The sequence below is a fragment of the Brassica oleracea genome, chromosome C5, assembly GCF_000695525.1.
Source record: "Brassica oleracea var. oleracea cultivar TO1000 chromosome C5, BOL, whole genome shotgun sequence".
NCBI classification, from domain to species: domain Eukaryota; kingdom Viridiplantae; phylum Streptophyta; class Magnoliopsida; order Brassicales; family Brassicaceae; genus Brassica; species Brassica oleracea.
The window spans coordinates 21,455,786-21,478,549 of NC_027752.1; the positions used below are offsets into that span (position 1 = coordinate 21,455,786).

At 33.3% G+C, this 22,764-nt stretch overlaps 1 protein-coding gene and 1 pseudogene across 1 annotated transcript; both read right to left on the bottom strand.

Moving 5' to 3' along the window:
• Window positions 1-3,110: 3,110 nt before the first annotated feature.
• On the bottom strand, window positions 3,111-4,735 carry LOC106344766. Its single transcript, XM_013784078.1, has 3 exons — window positions 4,219-4,735; window positions 3,859-4,013; window positions 3,111-3,623 (listed from the first exon to the last, which is right to left on the bottom strand). The coding sequence occupies exons 1-3, from the start codon at window positions 4,733-4,735 to the stop codon at window positions 3,111-3,113; spliced, it is 1,185 nt and encodes a 394-aa protein (XP_013639532.1).
• Window positions 4,736-6,729: 1,994 nt separating this feature from the next.
• LOC106294159 lies at window positions 6,730-7,534 on the bottom strand (annotated as a pseudogene).
• Between the last annotated feature and the right edge of the window lie 15,230 nt (window positions 7,535-22,764).

A 22,764-nucleotide genomic window follows, 5' to 3' on the forward strand; every position in this document is an offset into this window, starting at 1 on the left:
ACTATCCTTTCGGAGAATGCCACTATCCGTTCGGAGAATGCCACTATCCTTGCTGAGTTGGCATCCCAGAAGAAGTTCAACACCGAGATAATGCAGAAGCTAGATCGCTTGATGTCTTCGAGTTCATCTTAGTTTTTTTCGGCTTTTTAAAACTTTCGAAATGTTTTTTTTTCTATTTCGGTTTGTATGAATTTTAAACTTTCTGAATGTTTTTTTTCTATTTCGGTTTGTATGAATTTAAATTATATAATATTATTAGTTTTAAATTTCTGATTTTTTTAATTTATTAATATAAAAAAATATACAAAAATGCAAAATTAATTCATTTTTAAAATTTATATAATTCGGTATATTCCGACGCCCAAAGTTCGTCGGAATACACCGAGGAATCCACTACGTTGGAATTGTCCGAGGAACGTTCTCCGTCGGTACATAGTTTTTCCGATGAACTCTGGTCTCCTGTGTCCGCATCATAATATCATCAGAAGTTCGTCAGAATGACGTTTCTCGGTATTCGTCAGAAAGTCGTCGGAAGTTCTGACGAAATTCCGACGAATTTTTTTTTCCGACAAAACGATACCGACGGACAGGTTCGTCGGAAATTCGTCGGAATCGGTCTATTCCGACGAATTTCCGACGATTTCGGCCATCAGAATCCCCATGTTTTCTTGTAGTGGATGGACCAACATATTTATCTAATAATTTTAAGAATCATCCTAGTGATGACACGTGTCTACAAAAAAAAGTTGTAATGTTTCACAAATAATATATAGGGGATTTTTGAGACAAACTATAGTAAGTATGCTCGAATCTGTCCCAAAACAATTAAACAACTGCTTAGAAAGTCTGATGCTAACCTTTAAATCTGCAGCCGTCCACGTAGGTATGTGAAAATGGATAAACCAACTCAAACCAAACCACATTTCTATAGTTTTGGTGGAAAATACAATTTTGCTATTTGGCGGAAACAATAATTTTGGGATTTTAGTGAAAAGCACAATATTTACTATTTGGCGGAAAACACGCTTTTGCAGTTTTGGCAGAAAAAATAATTTTGTGATTTTGGCTGCAAAACACGATTTTACGATTTTGACGGGAAACTCGATTTTACAATTTTGGCGGAAAAACTCGAATTTTTCGGTTTTGGGAAAACAAGATTTTGCGATTTTGACGGAAAAACTTGATTTTACGGTTTTGGCGGGAAAAGATAATTTTACGAATTTGGCGGGAACTCAATTTTGCGGTTTTGGCGGAAAAATACGGTTTTGCATAGTTAGCAAGAAAACACGATTTTGCGGTTTTGACGGGAAAATACGATTATGACGGTTTTTGCGGGAAAACTCGATTTTATGATTTTGGCGGGAAAAGATGATTTAACGGTATTGGTGGGAAAACACAATTTTACAGTTTTGGTTGTAACGGAAAAACTCAATTTTGCAGTTTTGGTGGGAAACACAAAATTTTACGGTTTTGGCGGGAAAACTCAATTTTACGGTTTTGGCGGGAAAACTCAATTTTGCGATTTTGGCGGGGAAAAAAACACGATTTCGGTTTTGGCAGGAAAACATAATTCAAAGGTTTTGGCGGGAAAACACAATTTTGCTATTTTTGCGAAAAAACTCAATTTTGCGGGAAGTTCAGTTTTGCGGTTTTGATGAGAAAAATCAATTTATAATTTTGGTGGAAAACTTGATTCTATGGTTTTGGAAAAATTATGATTAAATTTGGCTTATTAAAAAACTAACATACAATATATATGAGGAATTAATTGTTAACAAAAATTATATATGAGAATTAGCTTAGATTTAGTTTATTAAAATTTAATTATATATATGAGAAAATAAATTAAGTTTGGTGTATAGTTAGTTGGTTTGGAAATTTGGTTTGGTTATTTTTTGTTTGTATATTTGATTTAAGTTTTTGTTTGTTATAATTTTTTTATTGGTTTGGTTGTGGATAACTCATTACTCATTACAATCCAAACCATTTTAACCCAATCCATTAACCTATTTTATCCATTAATCCATTTGTACCCAATTTTTATATCTATTAAAATCCATTGTTTGGATTGGTTTGGATTAACCCATTAATTTTTATCCATTTTGACACTGTTGCGTCCACGTATTCGAAACATAAAGAGGCATGGCCACATAGTTAAGAGAAGCTCTCTGTTGAATACTTTGTGAAGCAATCATGTAAATCTCTTGCTCATAATTATAATGAAAAAAATTGTTATTAACTTATTTGATACCTTGATAAGAGAAAAGATTATATTCACTGATTTGCTTTACAACATAAAAGATTTTGATATATTATGTGGTATGAAGAATTATGTGGTATGCACAACATTAGAGCTGGTTTATGAAGTACCCTAATACCTTTATTTGAAAGTGCTCGATATCTGAGTTGATCAATTGTCTTTTGATCTTGCCGACAAAGAGTGAGATAGAGTAAGGTCACTAATTGTTTTTTACAGAGTAGGGTTCTTCAGCTCGAAAGAGCCCATCATTTCCGCTGAGCCTATTAAATTTCATAACAAGTCATGGTCCAAACAATTATGATTTCTAAGCCGTTAAGATCAATAAGGTAGCAATGGATAAGTGGAGATGAGTACAGTTGAATACAAAATCAACTGAATTACTGCTTGAATTTGGAATGTTTTAAATATTTACTCAAGTAAGATAATATTTACTGCAAGCGATAATTTTGCTCAAGAAAAATATATTTTTGGTTTGCAAATTAAAGAAAATCCACATATAAAATATCAATATATGCGTAATATATTGCATAATACAAGTGCTAAAATTAGTTATCTAAAATATATTATATATAAATGTTTTATGCCATCATAAAAATTAGCATCACTTATATATAAATCTCATTTTATAAGTAAAGATTTATTGCTGAGTAATTAACTATGGCACTTCAAAAATTTAAGCTCTAATTGGTACGGATTTTTGTATATGTTAATAGTTCTAATTTGTGTTACCAAAATATAATGTACATTATATAAAAGTCATTATATATGTGTTACATAATGTAAACTATACACAAAAATTCAAAGTAATTAAAATCATTTAAGACATTCACCCCGCGCAAGGCGCGGGTGTTTACCTAGTGTTCTTATATAAATGGTAGGTACAAATTCTCCGGGAAGCAAACGGATACACATTTCCAATTGCTTTCCCTATCGAGTTATGCCTATCCGAGATTATCGCAAGACCCTCGTCGTCAAGAATCAAAAGTTGTAGTTGCGTAAAAAACCAATGCCACGAGTCATCATTTTCAGTGTCAACCACGGCGAAGGCTATTGGAAAAATTTGAAAGTTACCATCTTGAGCTAGTGTTGTGAGAAGCGTCCCTTTGTATTTACCATTAAGAAACATACCGTCGACAACCACAACTTTGCGCATGAAAGGAAACCCATTTACGCTCGCACCAAACGCAAGAAATACATAAATGAATCTTCCAAACTCATCAATTTGAAGACGCGTAATTGTACCCGGATTTTTCCTTCTTATCATGTATAAGTAAGAAGGCAAGTTTTCAAACCCACTCTCAGGTGTTCCCTCATCGATTTCCCTTGCAAATTTCAGTGTCCGATGTGATTTCCAATAATCCATCTGTCCACATGAAAAACAATACAAATAACTCAGCCGCAACAAAGTAATAATAACTCAGCTGTATCGTTATAATAACTCAGTCGCATTGTATAAATAAGTCAGCCGCAACCTTTCATATTACACAGTCATATAGTTACAATAACTCAGCCGCATTGTTAATATAACTCAGCCGTAATGTTAATATAACTAAGTCAGCCGCATTGTATAAACAAGTCCGCCGAAACAAAGTAATTACCTTTACACCAAACTGCTTAGTGATAGCTATTCCGACACTCGTAGGGCGAACGGATGGACCAACGTCACCGAGAAAGTACTTGTGTAACTCTCCTAAAATATCTGATGTTGCTTGTCGAGATCGATTAGAACGCTCAGTTACAGAACATGTATGATCTGAATCGTAAATACAAACATAAAATGTCGGGGATTGCACTTGTGTAGAAGCACGAACTCTCTAGAGACATCCATCAACCCAACTAGAGACATCCATCAACCCAACACTTAACAATCAATAATGTCGGAGTGGATATGACTACATCAAAATAAAATTGATCCTTCACTGAAAGAAGTTTCAGTCGTCTCTCCAAATCATCTTTACTCTCGTATCGTTTCCCTACCGCAAGGTTTAGCGACGACATCTCCAACCTTAGAACCTCCAAATTCCCTTTACTTCCGCTCATCGACAAGTTTTGATATCTCTTCTTGGGAGGTAACGTCGGTGAATCTTCGTCTTGTGTTGGAGACTCACCATATGAGCTGAAGTTATCATCTTCAGATGACGCACCGTCGGAGTCTTCGAACATATCAAATCGGCTTTCGAATGCATAATTCTCCTTGTTTTCTTCACCTACTCCATCTTCTCCGCCTACTTTGGGATTTTCTCCTTCCACTATGATTGAGTAGCCATTCTCATTGTCGTTGCGTTCCTTCTCCAAACTGCAACCATCATAACTCCCACTGTAGTTTTTGTCTTTGGATTCAACATCTGAAACTTCTGCTTCTGAGCTAAAACTGAAAAATGTTTTACTCGTCTCTCTTGCTCTGTCATTCCGATTCATTTCGTCATCCTTGTTCTCCATAATCTCCACACAGAGACATAGCTTTTCGATTTTCATTAGGCTTACAAAACCTTGCAATTGTCAAGTATTGGAGACGTAAACTGGTGGAGTGTCGTGCGCCATTGTTTTCAAAGCTTTATTCGAGAACATATAGCTAGGCTGAATCGGATGCCTCAATTCATTAGATCTGTCATCATCGAGTACAGACTTTGCAAATTCTTCATGTATTGTTTTCTCATCTAAATGCAGAACTCTACACCCTCTACTGTCGGCATTGAATACATATTTGTTACTCTTAATCCAGTTACCAAAAACAATAATTACCGGATCCATAAAATCTCTAAGAAAGACGAAGAATAAGATGAAGAAGATAGATAGATAAATAAAGAAGATGAAGAAGAAGATGAACAGACAGAAAAACCGAGTTGTAAAGTAGTTCGTTAGCAGTGACATGGCAAATCCGAGTTGATGACACGGCGGATGACATGGAAAATCGGTTAGTCAGCCACCAAACGAAAATATTACTCAGCCTAGATAAATCAGCCCTCATGTACAATGTAAGTCAGCCGAAACGTGAATACTATTTCAGTAATTAAATTTTCGCTAAAAAATCAGCCATAATTATCATGAAAAACAATAAGTCAGGTAGGCCTGGGACGGATCCGGATATCGGAGAAATTTAGGGTATTTAGATCCGGATTCGGATCCGAAGGATCCGTGGATTTATTATCCGGATCCGGATTCGTGGTTTCCGGATACCCGGATTTCGGATATCCGTCTCTACATTCTATTACCCGCGGATATCCGGATCTGGATCCGTAAAAATACTTAATTTTTTTAAATACTAAATTCTTAAAAATAATGCATAAATTAAATATTTATACAAGATTTATAAATATATATATATATATATATATATATGTCTATAATATTGTAAAGGCTAAAATATAATATTGTAAAATTAATTTACGTATAAATATTAATCAAATTTAAAAATTTAATGTATTTTAAACATACGGATCCGGATCCGGATATCCAGAGCTAAAAATTAAAATAGCCGGATCCGGATTCGGTTTGGACGGATCCAAGATTTTACTATCCGGATTTGTATCTGGGCACCTCAGATATCCTATTTTCAGAGCGGATCCGGAGCGGATCTCGGATCGAATCCGGATCTCGGATAATAAGTCTCAGGCTTAGCCGTATCGTCACATAAATGAGCCGTCAAACGAATGATATTCTAGTAATTAATCTTTCGCTAATAAGTCAGCTGTAATTAAGCTGAGTTTACTATTAATCCATCCAGTTACGGCTGATTAACTATAACTCAGCCGTAACAACCTCCCATAAGTCATCCGTAAATTTAATAACTCAGCTAGTCGATATTCATTAACTCAGTCGGGGAAACATAACTTAGCCGTGTCTTAACTACAACTTAGCCGAATTTTCCAGAAATCACAACGTTGATGTATAAGTCAGTCGTAACTTGTGTACATAAGTCAACTGTTTTCCCATAAATCAGCCAAATTTCTGTAAATCAGCTGTCACTAACGGATGACTTATGTTCATAAGTCAGCCATTTTCTCTTAAGTCAGCCGCGTTGTTTAACTCAGCCGCAACATAACTATAACTCTGTCGTAACGACATACGTAGCATTTGACGGCTGACTTAATGAAAATACGGAACCGAATTCCTACATGGCGCTAGGATTTTGCTTACATGGCATAAAAAAGCAATGGTATTCTTGTAAATATGTTTTTTCTCATAACGTAAAAAAAAAAACACGCTTGGTATTAAAAAAATATCAGTAATAAAAAAAAAATTGTACGGTTCTCGTTCGTAAAATAGTAATGTTTTAGTAAACTTCCCTGTATAATTTGCACAACTTAAAAAAAAAACCATAGTCCGAAAATGTCCATCCACATTTACATAGAACGCCGAGAGGTTTCATCTACTAAGCTCATTATTTATTAACTCCATTGGTGGCGAAGTTAACATATACTAACTCAAAAAATCTATGGCATACTGTGACTTGTAATATAGCTTTCATAGAACTGATAAATAAATGAGATTTGATTGAACAAGAAAGACCACCAATATCAGAAGATCCAAACTCAAACGAAATTATAAACTGTAACCAGCAGAGATTTACTGCTTTTTTTTTCCATATAATGTACAACCATCTAAAACGAACCGAGAGAAAGAAAAACTATTGCTTGGATTTAGATAGAAAAAAACATAAGCAAATCATCAGACCAGACTTAGGAAAATGTGGGGACAAGAGCTTGGCGATCTCAGTGAATCCAACTTTGTCTTTGCCTTCAAATATCGTCTTCAACTTATCATCGCATATGATCTCCTTCCTATTCTCCGGATTCTACATATTCAAAACAAAACCGTTCTTAACAAAACAGAGAAGCAATGCCTTAATCCAAACCCAGCACACTATATTCTCAACTACTGAGTTCTTTATTCAACAAGTCAAGATAGAATCAGACTCTACTTGAACCCAATACATTGTTCTACTAATCAACACAAGGCAAATACTCGTCTTAAATTCATTAATAGTATAATGTAACAACACAAGAATCAAATTATCTCTGAAACTGTACCTGGAGGTTGTTGCCCTTGATATGCTCCCACACTTTCTTCACGGCGGTGGCACGAGAGAGTTCGCTCTCTCCGGCGAAGCTAGCCAGCGTCTTCGAGACCGGAACAGTCTTTAGTATTCCTTTTCCTTATTTACCAGCTGCAATGCCGGTAGCCGCTGCATTACTCGTCGCCTTCGCCATTAGTGTCCGGCATCCTCCGAAAACCCTAGAAAATGCCGTCATCTCTTCTTCGTTTTCCGATAACTATAAAACCCTAGTAGAGCAGGCAAATGAAGGGAAAGACACAGACGTTTATAGGTAATAAATAAAATCATTATGGGCTTTTGTTAAAGAGAAAATGAATAGGATAACACTAAAAAAGTTTTTGTCACAAATATAGCGTATAAGAATAAAATTGACCAAAATAGATTTAATGTTTTATCAAAAGAGATAAATATACACTTATACCCCAATGGTAAATTAATTAGACATTAGGGTTTAGATTTAAGGGGTAGGGTTTAGGGTTTAGGGTTTAGGGTTTAGGGTTTAGGTTTTAGGGTTTAGGGTTTAGGATTTAGGATTTAGGATTTAAGGTTTAGGGTTTAAGGTTTAGGGTTTAGGGTTTAGGGTTTAGGGTTTAGGGTTTAGGGTTTAGGGTTTAGGGTTTAGGGTTTAGGGTTTAGGGTTTAGGGTTTAGGGTTTAGGGTTTAGGGTTTAGGGTTTAGGGTTTAGGGTTTAGGGTTTAGGGTTTAGGGTTTAGGGTTTAGGGTTTAGGGTTTAGAGTTGGGGAGTGGGGAGTGGGGTTTTGGGATAAGATTTCAAATTTAGAAAAATAAAAAAAAATTTAAATTTTTCAAAAGATAAAATGCTATTTTGGTCATTTTAGTTTTTGAGTGCTATTTTTATGACATAAACTTAGAAATGTGCTATTTTGGAGATTTGTCCATTGTTAAACTTATTATATATGGGCCAAACTGGGGTTCAATTAAAATGTGGGATTCAGAGGATGTTTTTTTTCCGTTATCTCTTTTTTATTATTTGAGTAGCATCAGATAAAACTAACATTTACTTATTACATGTGTGTCATTTCTTACGTGGCATCACCACAAGCTCTCTCACACTTTATATTCAAACACCCTTTCTTAACTAGACTAATTACAAAATTTGTCATTACTGATTACATTAAAACTTCCGTATATACTATAAGCTTATTGACTTACAAAATAATTTATTTCATGCCCTACTACTCTTTGACTACAAACGTTTCCATTTTCAAATACGCAGAGATTTTATTACCATAACCAGAGATTCTTCATAATTATCGATTTCAATATGGAAATTCGTATAGCCTGACTTAAATATTAATAACTTTCTATATAGTTAAACTATATAAAATTCATTGTGTACGTATGTATCTACATATCTACTTATATATGTGTTGCTATATCACGAATTCATTATATATGTGTTGTCAAACACAATTTTCAACAATTTTTACATAATCGCAAAATCTTATAGATATATACATACACCTTTTCAAAAAAAAATTACATAAAACGATCTAATATATAGTATTTTTAAAAGCTAATAATAGTTTCAAATCTCCTCCATTGTATGTTAACCACGTTTATCGTTTCCATAATTATCAATGCAATTGTAATCGACGATCATTTTATGATAGTTTGGATTCAAGGCAACACAATTTAATACATTACCATTTCGAGTGTTCCGTTAATATATGAATCAAAATTGATTTGTCAATCACGGGATCAAATAAATTATTGTCAATGGTAATGTTAGCGTAGGAAATGGCAACACAATTGACGTGAAAAGAGGAGTTTTCTATAAAATTTATGATACAATATTTCAAATGTAAATGTAGATTTTGTTTTCAAACAAAGACTTTTTTTTTTGGGATATGTAATTACTGAGTTTTTTTTTTACTCTCAATAAGCCATATATAATAACATTGCTATGCATTTTAAAGATATAGTCACACAACACTTAATGGGACATACGATGATCTCCATGATATTTCAAATCAGGAATGTATAAAGATAAATATGACGCTATTGGAATAAATGTATGTTATAGGAGTTGAACTCAATAATTTCTATACAAAAATTGCGACGAAAAATGAAAAGTTTCAAAATCAGAATTGATTATTGATTTGAGATCGATTGATTTTTTCAATCAAGCTGCAATCTTTGTTTCCTTATATTAAAAATAAGAATAAAATGTTTTCTGATTTTGAAAGATCAATTCGCAAATGGAGTAATAAGACGAGTTTCAAAATAGAATTGTAGCGCAAGTTATTCAGTATTAATTATTGAATATTACATATATTTAAAGCGATTTCGAATAAAGATAGCAAACCCTAGACCCAAAACTTCTTGTATATAAATATGTAGCCGATGTTAACATCTCCTCACCATAGTCTATATCTCAAAACATTGTTACCAAAACATTAGGTTTTTCTGATTTTACCTAGGTGGTAACATTGTCATTTTACCTAGGTGATAACATCGTGATTTCACTTTATTATGTTATTCTATCACATATGCTGCAATATCATGTTTTATGATTACAGTAACGTCATCATTAAGTGTGTTTCTTATGGTGTCCTTGCTCATGTTTTTCAAGAATTTTATTAGTTTATTGCTTATATTTCGTTTTATCTTATATGTATATTTTATTTTATGAAAACAATAATTCTATTGTATGTGTTTTTTTTTCCTTCATAATTTAGTTTATATAAGTTTTTGATTACTCTTATAGATTAGCTTTCATCCGAATCACATACGATTTCATCATTTGAAATCTAATTGTTCCTCATCGTATATATAAATAGGTTGTTTTGAGCACATCTACTCATCACATTCTTCTTCCCAAACCTTCATTACAAATTCGATTTTCCAAGCAAAACACTTATGGTGGGTCTCAACTCATTATATAATATGTAATCTTGTGACTATAAGTTTTGCATTTCTAATATCTATAGATTAAAAGTTATAATCTCTTTTAATCCATTCACTCCGCGCAGGGCGCGGGTATCACCTAGTTATGTTATTACAAACTATGAGAAACATTACATAGACGATATTACATCTGGCAATTTTACCTGTCTTATGCGAATTCACATCTTACTGCATCACCCTGAGCCGCCTTGTGAGATCCATTCCTGACGGTATTCCTTGCGTCATGCTGAAGATTTCCTGTAAGCATGTTCTCCAATTTTCTGCATAATTCGTTTTCTCTGGGAATTGAAACTCAGACCTCTTGGTGTAGAAATTGCGTCGTCTGGGATTCAAACCCCAAACCTGGGTGTAGAAGCCTTTAAACCTTGACCACTAGGCCACGGTGCTTCCACAGATTCAGAGGATGTTTTGTAGAAAGGAAAGTTAAATATAAAGATTAAGGTTTCATTTTTCGAAAGTTAATGAATCGGCATCGTTTATACTTCACCAGTTGCTTTTCATTCGTTAGATCAGTGGCGGAACCACCTTGTTACGAGTATAGCGTAAGGATTGTATAGGAACTCAAAGATTAATAAGAACTAACTCTTCTTATTGCTTAAGAAACTCTTTCAAAACTTAAGCTTTCAATCACACAATTCTCACACTAATGTTATCACATAACATTGTGTTTATATAAGACTATAGATATCCTAATCCTAATAGGAAACTCTTGTAAATAGATAACTCCTAAATACACTTTGATCTTTATCTCTTAAAGATCATAAACTATTTAGGATTAGGATTGCTTGACTCTCAAGCTTTCTTCAAGCTTACTTCAACAGTCTCCCCCTTAAGCTTGAACTCCATGTCTTTCAAATCTTGAACTCCCATTAATTCTCTCATCTCTTTGTACTTGACTCTTCCCAATGTCTTAGTTAAAATATCTGCATTTTGCTCACTCCCGGGTACATGTTCGACTTCTAGCAACTCTCTTTCAACACACTCTCTAATGAAATGATACCTTGAATGTATGTGTTTGCTGCGTCCATGAAACACCGGATTTTTAGACAGAGCAATTGCCGAATGGTTGTCTATCCGTATGATGGTTCTATTGTACACAGCTCCTGTGATCTCACCGAGAAGATCTTGCAACCAGATCGCTTGTCTTGCCGCTTCTGTTGCTGCCATAAACTCTGCTTCGCAAGAAGATAACGCAACAGTGTCCTGTTTCTGAGAGCACCACGTGATAGGACTTCTTCCAAGATAGAATATGTGCCCTGTTACACTTCTTCCATCATTAGGATCTGTGTTATAGCTGATGTCGCTGTAGCCAACCAGATTTACTGTCTCAGACCTTGTTCTTCCGAAGTTCAAACCGCAGACATTGCTTCAATGCCACTCCATGGGAGTCTTTAGAATTCGCCATAAACCTACTAAGAACTCCTATGCAGTATGATAGGTTTGGCCTGGTATGAAGCAGGTAACGAAAACATCCAATGATCTTCCTGTAGCCAGTCGCATCAATGCTCCTTTCTTCTTCAGACTTGGCTAACTTTAGTCCCATCTCCATTGGCGTCTGAACCGCATTGCAAAGCTGCATCCCAGCTTCTTCTAATATCTTAAGAGCGTAACGGTTTTGACTTAAAGAAATACCTTCAGCATGCTGGTTCACCTCAATTCCAAGATAATAAGTGAGTCTCCCTAGATCACTCATCTCAAACTTCATCGCCATCTCCAGTTTAAACTCTTCTATCATTATCAGGTTCATTCCGGTAACAAACAGATCATCTACATACACTGCAACAATGAGAAGATGTCCACTTACTGATCTTTGATACACAGATGGCTCTTTCACGCATTTTTCAAACCGTAGACTCAACAGAATCTTGTTTAGCTTGTAGTTCCAAGCTCTTGGTGCTTGATTGAGACCATAGAGAGCTTTATTCAGCTTATAGACTCTCTTCTCACTTCCCTTTACCTCGAAGCCTTCTGGTTGAGTGGCATATACCGTTTCCTTTAGCTCTCCATGCAGAAACGCTGTTTTAACATCGAGATGATGAATTTTTCATCCATAAGAAGCTGCAAGATTGATCAAAAGTCGTATTGTTTCAATTCTCGCTACTGGTGCAAATACTTCTTCATAGTCTACCCCGTGTTGTTGCACATATCCCTTTGCGACCAGACAAGCCTTGTACTTGTTAATACTTCCGTCTGCGTTTCTTTTGATTTTGAACACCCATTTTAAGCCTACCGGTTTCACTCCCTGCGGTAGATCAACAAGACTCCAACAGTCGAGCTTGGTGATGGATTGTATCTCATCTTCACATGCCAGAATCCATTCTCTAAGCTCTCTTGCCTCCTGAAAACTCCTTGGTTCATCATTCAAGCTTAATAGCAGTCTTTCTCCTTCGTATTCAGCAACAAGCACGTAATCATCCAAGTACTTTGGCTTTGTACTCAGTCTCTCTGATCGTCTCAACACCGGCGGATCACCATTTTCTTGTTCATCTTCACTAGCCGTATCATTCTCCTCTATTGTTACGTTCTCTTTCACAGCAGAACTTCCCATCTCAATCTTACATTGCTCTGTTTCTTTGCATTCATCAGTATGAATGCCGTGATTCCCGAAAGTTCCTAGAGTGACTTTAAAATTTCCAACTTGATTTCTCTCTGAGATTTCTTGCTTCCAATTCCATCCTTTTGTTTCATCAAAAAAAACATATCTACTGACCACTATTCTCTGAGTGTTAGGATCAAGCAGCTGATACGCCTACGACCCCGGTTCTGTTTCAAGATGTACTAACATTCGTGACCTGTCATCAAGTTTCTTTAAGAACTTCGAGTCTATCTTAGCATAACAGATACATCCAAACGTCCTTAGGTGAGCAATATTAGGCTTTCTTCCTCGGAAAGCTTCATAGACCGTAAGATCCTTCAGCGCCCTTGTAGCTATTCGATTCAGCAGAGAAGTAGAATGTATGATTCCTTCTCCCCATAGATAGTTTGGTACCGACATAGATTTCAGACAACTTCTTGTCATTTCCAACAACGTCCTGTTGTGCCTCTCGACAACCCCATTCTGTTGAGGATTGTATGTACCGTAAGATGTCTTTTGATGCCCGAGTTCTCGCAATACTCATTGAAATCGTTTGAAACAAACTCTCCTCCTCTGTATGTTCTCAGAGTCTGTATCCTCATCTTTGTCTCCTGTTCTACTCGATTCTTGAAGATTTTGAATTTGCTAAATGCATCACTCTTTGCTTTAAGTAGTACGGTCCACATATATCTTGAATGATCATCGATCATGACAAAAATATACTTGTTTCCAGCACTCGTAGCCGGTATTATAGGACCACATAAGTCAGCATGTATAAGCTCAAGTACCTTCTCAGCTCTATAGGTTGTTGCTTGAGGAAAAGATTGCCTTGCTTGTTTGCCAAGTAAAAAAGAACCGCATACATTCTTCTCCATATTAAACGGTGGAACTCTAATGACTAGTCCTCGTTGTACCATTGATCGCATTGTCTCCATGTTTATGTGTCCTAACCTCGAGTGCCACCTTATAGAGTCACTGACTGTAGTTGTTAACAAGCTCATTGCCTCCTTTATCTTCATTCGAACCTTGTATAATCGGTTCTTTGACCTAACAGCCTTAGCGATCAGTTTCCCATCACGATCATGCATGATGAGATGCTCATCTTTCATCCTTATGTCACACCCCGACTCTGTAGCATGTCCTAGTGAGATGATATTACTTTTTAGATCAGGTATAAAATAGACATCAAGAATCTTTCTTGGCTCTCCGTTCTTATCCAAGAACTCAATAGATCCTTTTCCTTTGATATCAATGCGAGAATCGTCCCCAAATCTTACTTTTCCGGTAATGGATTCATCAATGCTCGAAAAATATCTTTTATCTCCACTCATGTGATTGCTGGCTCCTTTTTCAAGATACCAGATGTTGTCTTCTCCATTACCAACTTCGTATTTGCTTGGAACCACCTTTTCTTCGTTTAGATATACTATTTCATGAAGCATAAGTTCATCAGCCTCTTGAGTATCATCCTTCTCGATTTCTACTGCCTCTTGAAACTTCAACTTTAGATCAGGACGGTCGGTCACATAATGACCAAGTTTATCACAGCGATAACAAGTGACTCGTGATGCATCACGTGGAGCATAATACCTTCCGCGACCTCGTCCTCTGTTCTGATATCTTCCACCACGACCTCTATATCTGTTGTCACCGTTAAAGTTGCGATTGGTTTGTGGTTCGATGGTTCCACGATTCGACTGTAAATCCAAGTTTGCATACATTAGTTTGCCCTGATCGTCTTGAGCTTCTTCTTCCTCTGCAACTCGCTCTTCGTACGCTTTAAGGCGTCCTACTATGTCCTCAAAGCATGTTGTCTTGAGATCCAATACATGTTCTAATGCAGCCACTATGTGAATATACTTCTTTAGGGGAAGACACTTCAAAAACTTCTTGACTAATTTAGGTTCTTCGATTTCTTCTCCCAAAGCAGTAGATTTTGATGATATCTCAGCCAATTTTCCAACAAACTCGTCTATGGTCTCTGTATCTTTCATCTTGAGACGATCAAAATCCGCCATTAGTGTTTGTAAACGAGCCTCCTTCACTCTTTCTGCAGCGACATACCTTGCTTTGATCGCATCCCATACCTTTTTCGCCGTGTTTAGCTCTCCCACTTGTAGGATCAGGGTTTTGGGTATTGACTGAAACAATAATGCCATCGCCATGTCGTTCTTGGCATCATCCTCTATCTCAGTTTCTACAACCTCCCAGACCTTGTGCACCCTAAGTAGAATTCTCATTCTCATAGCCCACACGGTGTAGTTTGTCGCGGTTAGTATAGGACACTTGATGGAGGAGGATCCTCCTTCTTTCTTCGTCGTTGGCGTTGTCGCCACCGTTAGGTCACTCATCTTGTCGGAACCTCAAGCTCTGATACCACAATATAGCGTAAGGATTGTATAGGAACTCAAAGATTAATAAGAACTAACTCTTCTTATTGCTTAAGAAACTCTTTCAAAACTTAAGCTTTCAATCACACAATTCTCACACTAATGTTATCACATAACATTGTGTTTATATAAGACTATAGATATCCTAATCCTAATAGGAAACTCTTGTAAATAGATAACTCCTAAATACACTTTGATCCTTATCTCTTAAAGATCATAAACTACTTAGGATTAGGATTGCTTGACACTCAAGCTTTCTTCAAGCTTACTTCAACCACGAGGAGGCCCATGTGATTTTTGACAAATTTTGTTTTTATGCTTATACAATTTGCATTTGATAGACAATTTGGTATTATGTTTGTACGATTGACCCTCATGATCTAAGTCTAAACATCCTATTTGCACATGTTCAATAAAAATTTATGTTTGATCATTTGATTACATGAGCATTGACCCTTGTGAAACACACTTCTACCTCCGCCACTGCGTTAGATGCTTCTCCGCAACATCGTCGCAAATAGTTTATTTTTTCTTTTGTAAGCTCGCCACAGATAGACAATAGTTTACTAGTTGATCTTTGTGGTTTCTATATTCTTTTTCCAAAAGCAACTTTATTTTTTAAGTTGGCAATACTTTAAATTTGAAGTTTGAAAGTATTTCAAATTTAACAAAATTTTATATTTTACACTATAATTCTTTTATTGATAAAAGTTAATAAAAATCATTAAACTTTTATATAACTTATATATAACAATAGAACATATAATAAAGGTATTATACACACTATTAGTCGGTAAGATAAGAATAAAATATTACATGCATTTCGAAATGACAACTTAATCTTTTTATTTTTTTTACTTGTTGATTACAAGATAAAAATTGTTGAAATCTTGTATTTTCATTAATTGATGTAATAATATGCTTTCATATAATTTTATTTTTAATTTTTGTATTAAATATGTATTGTAATATTGTTTTGTATAATACTTTTCTTTATTGTTATTAATATATTTCTATTTTGCATAAGATAAAAAATTATAAGGACAAAAATGGTAACTATAAAAGTTGATTTACACCCAAAAAAACTATAAAAGTTGATAAAATTATTTGAAAATAGATAATTGATAAGACTAGAAATATGGAATTTCAAATTTTAATTTTGAACAGTGAAGTTTTGAAGTTGCTTTTGGAGATGCCCTATGCCTTGTGTTATAAAATTATTGCATCTTGAAGTTGAAGTCTTGAAATATTTCTGTTTTTGATGTTAACTAGTTATATTCTGCTCTTTTTCTTCTACCTCTCAAACAGACTTTAGACCATGATTAACCCGGGTTCTTAGAGTGAGGTTCTTAACGAAAATTAAGAAACTGTTTCTTAACTTTTAACTTAAAATATTAAAGACCGGTTTTTAAAATCCTTATTTAAGAACCGGTTTTTAGCTTTTTTAGTTAAAAGTTAAGAAACAGTTTCTTAACTTCCGCTAAGAACCCCATCCTTAGAATCTCAGGTTAATCATACTCTTACAATGCTATTTCTGTGAATAGTATACGACCTTTTTTTTGTTACTTCATATAGTATACGACTTTCTCACAACTTGTTAATCAAAATGGTGAATGACAAAGCATTTTCACCAAGTTGGTTGATATCTGAAATTGTATGTCCTCATCCTCATTCTCTATAGTTAGTTAATGTGGTTCTCGTTAAGGCAGACAAGCTTGTGGTCAATTGAAACTTATTTTAAGTACACTAAAAAACAGCAACTAGTGGTACTCTCTCTAATTATATTGAGGTATATAACCATGATTAGTTCATATGATCTCTTGCTTTCGTATGTAAACACTACAAACAAGGATGATGAGAGTATTTAGTCAGGAGTTGGTGAATGACTGACGTTTCTGTTTTTACTTGGGTTTTAAGATGGTTCTTCTTGGTGATGACAATGACACTTTGACTAAGTAGATAGTGACATGGATTTCTCTTTGTGCTGTCTTTTGTTATTTTCTTGTCGCATCAGCTTCCACTTGACTAAAGTGAACCACGTTTCAATATGTAAGCATATCTTGTGGGCCTTGTCATCCAATGATGTGTTTATCTTCTCTTGATTCCTCTATGTTGTTCAGCCACACGCTGTAGCCTCCCCGCTTCTTTTGGTGTCATTATTTTGTAGCTAACGATGTGAAGCATGAGCATGATCAACCGTAGTCTTTTAACTAGGATTTTTAATTCAGACATTTTTTTATTTTTTTATTTTTTTACATTTTTTGGCTAAGAGATAACTCTTATATTTATTATTTAAGAGACGGTTCTTAACTTTTCTTAGTTAAAATCTAAGAAAAGTTAAAAACTGTCTCTTAGCCGAATCTAAGAACTTCAGTTAAGACTGGGGTTAATGATAGTCAAAGCTATTTTAATTATTTGTCACATGTGTATGAAAGCGAAAGCTCATTCCTTTAGCTATCATTGCCACAACTATTGCTGTTAAAAAGTCTGCCTTCTTATTTTTTTAAATAATGGGTTGTAAGTTTGTAACTGATCGTGTTCTTATCTTTGTACTTGCTAGAGCCGAACATAATATCCGGACTCGAAACCCAAACTCAATCCAAAAAATATGGATCCAATTCCGATCCGATATATAAAATATATAAATATGAAATTAAGTTAGACAATATTGTATATCCAACATAATTAGATAACTATGTGATTTTCCTGTGTTTATGGACGGATATAAATATTTATCAAGAAAATAAATCATAATAATTTATTAATATTTTATTTTAATTTTATATAATGTTGTAATTTAAATTGTAATTAATATGTATGATTTATTTTAAATAATATTATGTTATTTTAACTATAAATTTTATTTTGGATATTATTTGAATATAATGGATAACATATATTTTTCCGAGTCAACCTTAATATTTTTGTCCTATAGATTAAAATTTTGATTATTTTTTATTTGTATTTTATTTTACTTGTCTTAGATCGTAAATATATTTAGTAAGACTATTTATAATTTAATATATGCTTTTTTAGAATCAAATAGTAAAAATAAACTAAAATGTTAGATCGATTCAAAGTTACATAAATGAATATAAAAATGATAGTCTTTTGAAACCTCATGCATATATATATATATAGATATATAATAAAAAAAAAATTAATTGAAATAGTTGTTTAATATCTCTATCATATTATTTTAGAATTTCATATTTATTTACTGATATGTTGAGTCGTTCTATAATTTATATGTATAAAAGATATTACTATAAATAATAATATATTATTCTTCGTTAAGTTTTTGATTTTAGATAAAAGGATTGATTAGTTAAATTTCTCATTTTGTGGGTATATTGTGTTACATATTTTCTTTCAACTTAAAGTATAATTATTTTAATCTCATTCAGCCAAATCGAATTAACTGTATTAATTATATTAGTTTGGTTCTTCATCTTAAAAGTGTAATAATTCACCCTAAAATTATATATGGAGAATATCTAATCTATTAAAAGAGAAACATTCTGAAAAATCTACATATACAAGATTGTTGCACCATTTCATTAGACTATATTAGTCTTACCTTAAATTTACACTTACAATATGTTCACATATGTTTCTCTAACAATATTTACCTCAATCAGTAAATAATATATATCAATATTAATAAAATATAACATTTCCTAATATATACTCCTACAATTTCGGTATCTAACAAACTAATTTTGTAATCAATCAAATTAATTATAAATTTTTCTCTGTTATTTAATTAATCATCAATGTCATTTTACATATATAGATTTTCCCGCCATCTCACATATAGATTGTTCGATCCATGCATAATTACTTTTTGGTCATATCATCAATCAATTTAACTATAAAATATTTTAAATACTTTTAACTGAATTATATTATTACTCCTCATTTTATGTAACATACATTTCTCTAAATATTTTAGATTGATTTTTATAAGAGTATTTATAATGAAATTTGTTATTTAAAAATTAAAAACTATTAAAACCATATAAATCTATACTATTAAATTAGTCAAAAATCTGACAAGTAAATCTTAAGTCTCACCAACTCAACAAATATAACTCTTATAAAATGCAGACAAAATATAATGAGAGAGAGTAGACATGTGCATTCGGGTCTTGGGATCGGGTATATATTGGTTCCTTTCGGATCCGAATCTTTTAGGTCCTATACATTTAAACCTAACTAGGTATTTCAAAATTTTCAAATACGTAATGGGTCCGGATATTTAAGACCCCAAAAAAGATTCGTAGTATCTAAAAACTCAAAAATACCCGAAAACCAAACAAATACCAAAAATGTTCAAATACCACCCCCCCCCCCACCCAATTCACACGAAATTTGACAGAGGAACCAAAAAATACACTCAAAATTTTACCCTAATACCCAAAATATTTTTTTTTAAAAAATTTAAAATTTTATTCAAAACCCGAAACTATACCTAATCTGAACCCTAAAACTTTAAAAAATAATATTTGTAATACAAAAAAAACCTATTCGAAATAACAAAATATACGTAATATACACAAAACATCTTCGGTATTATAGGTACTCGGTCGGGTCTCAAGAACGACCCAGACTCGAACCAATACGCGAACCATACTCAAACCGATACCTACGGGTCTAAACAATACCCAATAGGTATTTTCAAGTCAATTTTGGTTTGGTTCCTCGGGTCTGCGAACCCTAAAAATAGTTAAATAAGAATGCACATACAAAATCTTAAATAACATAATTCAAAAATTATATAATTTTAAACATATTCACGTTTTTAGTATAATACGACTTTGTAACATAAATATATAATAATTTGAAAATACTTATTCATATTAAATTTTGTTTATACTCGAAAAACCCCGCGCTTTCCAAGCGCGGATCAAAATTAAGTATAATATTAAGATAAATATGAAGATAAAGTTGGCATCTTAGATGTTTTTTAAAATAATTTGGTATATGTTAATTTCAAAAATAAAATTAGAAAAATGAATGTGGTGATCGGTATGAAATTGCATAAAAACATAACCGATAAATTTTAAAATAGAAGATTATTTCTTTACTTTAATATCAAGATTATTTTTGTAAACCTTTTTTTATGACATCACATTACATGTAGATAATAGTTTTTGTTTTATTTTTCTAAATGTTTTCTTTATTATACTTGTTATTTGGAAAATTGGAAAGGAAACTTAAATTAAAAAAAAAATAAAAAATTATTCATTAGTGATATCTTAGTTTACGTTATTTAAATTATTTTTGTAATAATTTGAGATATAGATGGATTAAAATAAATTACTTACTAATTTTGGGTCAAATATTATGTTGTTTATGTTTGTAATTTAAAATAAAGATTATTTTTACTTTAAAATCAGAATTATTTTGAGAACTTTCCTTTTTATGAATAACATTATATATAAAATCTATTTTTGTTTTCAAAATTAAAAATATTCTTTATTACAAGGTTATTTGAAAATATAAGGAAAAGGATACCAAAATAAAAGTGGAAAATTAAAATAAAATAGAATTTTTAACAATCGCAATTTGATATATTTGATTCATTAAGGGCACAACTGTAATTAATCGTCGTTAAAATTAACGTGAGCTCGACACGTAGGAAAATAATTTTTCAAATAATATTATAGAGATATCTGATATATGGAAATAATTCGAATAGATCCTAAATTATATAAGATAGTACCTAAAACATATTTATTTATTTATTTAAACCAAACATGTTATATATTTGTCAACTTGACATGTTATATATATGTTATGGTTATTTGAATTTCCATTTATTTTTGTATATTTGTGTTAGTTCGGATATAAATATAAGTTTGAGTGGGAAATTTTGAAGATATGTCAATTCAATAAATATTTTTAATAGTTAATACATAATTCAGATATTCGGTTATATCCAAAATACCTGAACATTGAACTTACCAACCGAACTCGGCCAAAATATGAAAAATCCGAACGTGTATTAGACCTCTAAATTAAAATACCCGTAAAGAAGGGACATCCTAACGCCCAGCACTAGTACTTGGTTTTATGAAAAAGAAAAGATCGACGATCTATTTCCCCACGATAACTATCATATAGCATCAGATCCCCACCGAACTATGACATCGTCCCAGATCTCCCTGAATTTAAAGTTGTGGACTTATTTCTCCACAAATCAATAATTTGAAATTCAATTGCCCATAATATATGGTTTAATCATTTTAATGTTAATTAACCATTTTTAAAACAGCTAAACCAAATAAAATCCTAATTTTTATCTAAAAGAAATTATTTATTAGCAAAAAGAAATTATTTATTAGCAAAAAAAAATTGATTCCCAAACAAAAAAGATTCATCATCGATCATTTGTCCCCGGTCATGGAATTGTAGCCATTGTTTATCTTCTGGTAAGTAAAAGAATCTCTTTCATGCCTTAGAGCTTCAAAACTTCACTCCTTGCGCCATCAGATCCAACAGAATAAACGGACGCGGCGGCTCAGGAACACCATCTTAAACAGACGAGCACCTCCCTCTTGCGAAGATGGTGAAGGAGAAGCTAAACAGAGGTTGTTGCTCAGCCCAAATGGTAATCCTCTTCCTTATGTGGACATTCTCTCATCCACCAATGCCATTGTCAGGTTTCTCATCACAGCCGTTAAAGCTGCAGTCGTTGCCGTGGAAACTCCAACTCCCATGGCTGAGACGTTTCCTTGCTTTGGCTCCACTGACAATCTAACTTCTCCCTTCTTCTTCCCCGAGGCAAACCTGAGCAACAATTATCAAAACTGACAACTCTGAAACCAGTAACTACCTAATTCAGGCAAGCAAAAGTTGATTCTACCTCATTTTAAATCACTCTCATTCACACAAAAATCAGTCAACAAACTACTAAGGGATTGAGATATTTGTCAAGCATTTTAGAGAAGCTAAAGAGAGTAGTGAAGATTACTTGGGGAAGGATACATAAGCTTGATTGAGATCGAAGAAAATGGATCTTTTTTTGTTTGGGAATCAATTTTTTTTTGTTGATGAATCATTTTTTAAGATAAAAATTGGGATTTTATTTGGTTTAGCTGGTTTAAAAATGGTTAATTAACATTAAACCGATTAAATTATGGCCAATTAAGTTTCGAACTATTGATTCGTGGAGAAATAAGTTTACAACTTTAAATTAGGGGAAATATGGCACGAGTTAATAATTTGGTGGGGATCTGATGCTATATAATAGTTATCGTGGGGAAATAGATCGTTGACCAAAAAGAAACAACAAATTACCACTAGAGAATTTTGAGATAACAAAGAGAGTCACGGTCAGGTATGTTTGCTTATGTCCTGTCGTTAAATTATCAGCAACTTATTTTAATCCTTATCTTATGCGTACATCTCATCGTTTTCACCAGTTGTTGCACTTGTAGGTGACTAGTAAGGTATAAAGAATGAACCGAAAGTTTTACCCCACAGATAAAACACAAGAGAGTTTTAGTCACTTTCGTTTTAACTATTTTGCAAATGGGATTTAGTG

Coding starts and splice junctions, on each gene's coding strand:
- LOC106344766 (XM_013784078.1), bottom strand. CDS start 4,735: ATGAAAATCGAAAAGCTATGTCTCTGTGTGGAGATTATGGAGAACAAG. Junction 4,014..4,218: donor GGTAGGGAAACGATACGAGA/GTAAAGATGATT, acceptor TTTACGATTCAG/ATCATACATGTTCTGTAACT. Junction 3,624..3,858: donor CTAAGCAGTTTGGTGTAAAG/GTAATTACTTTG, acceptor TCATGTGGACAG/ATGGATTATTGGAAATCACA.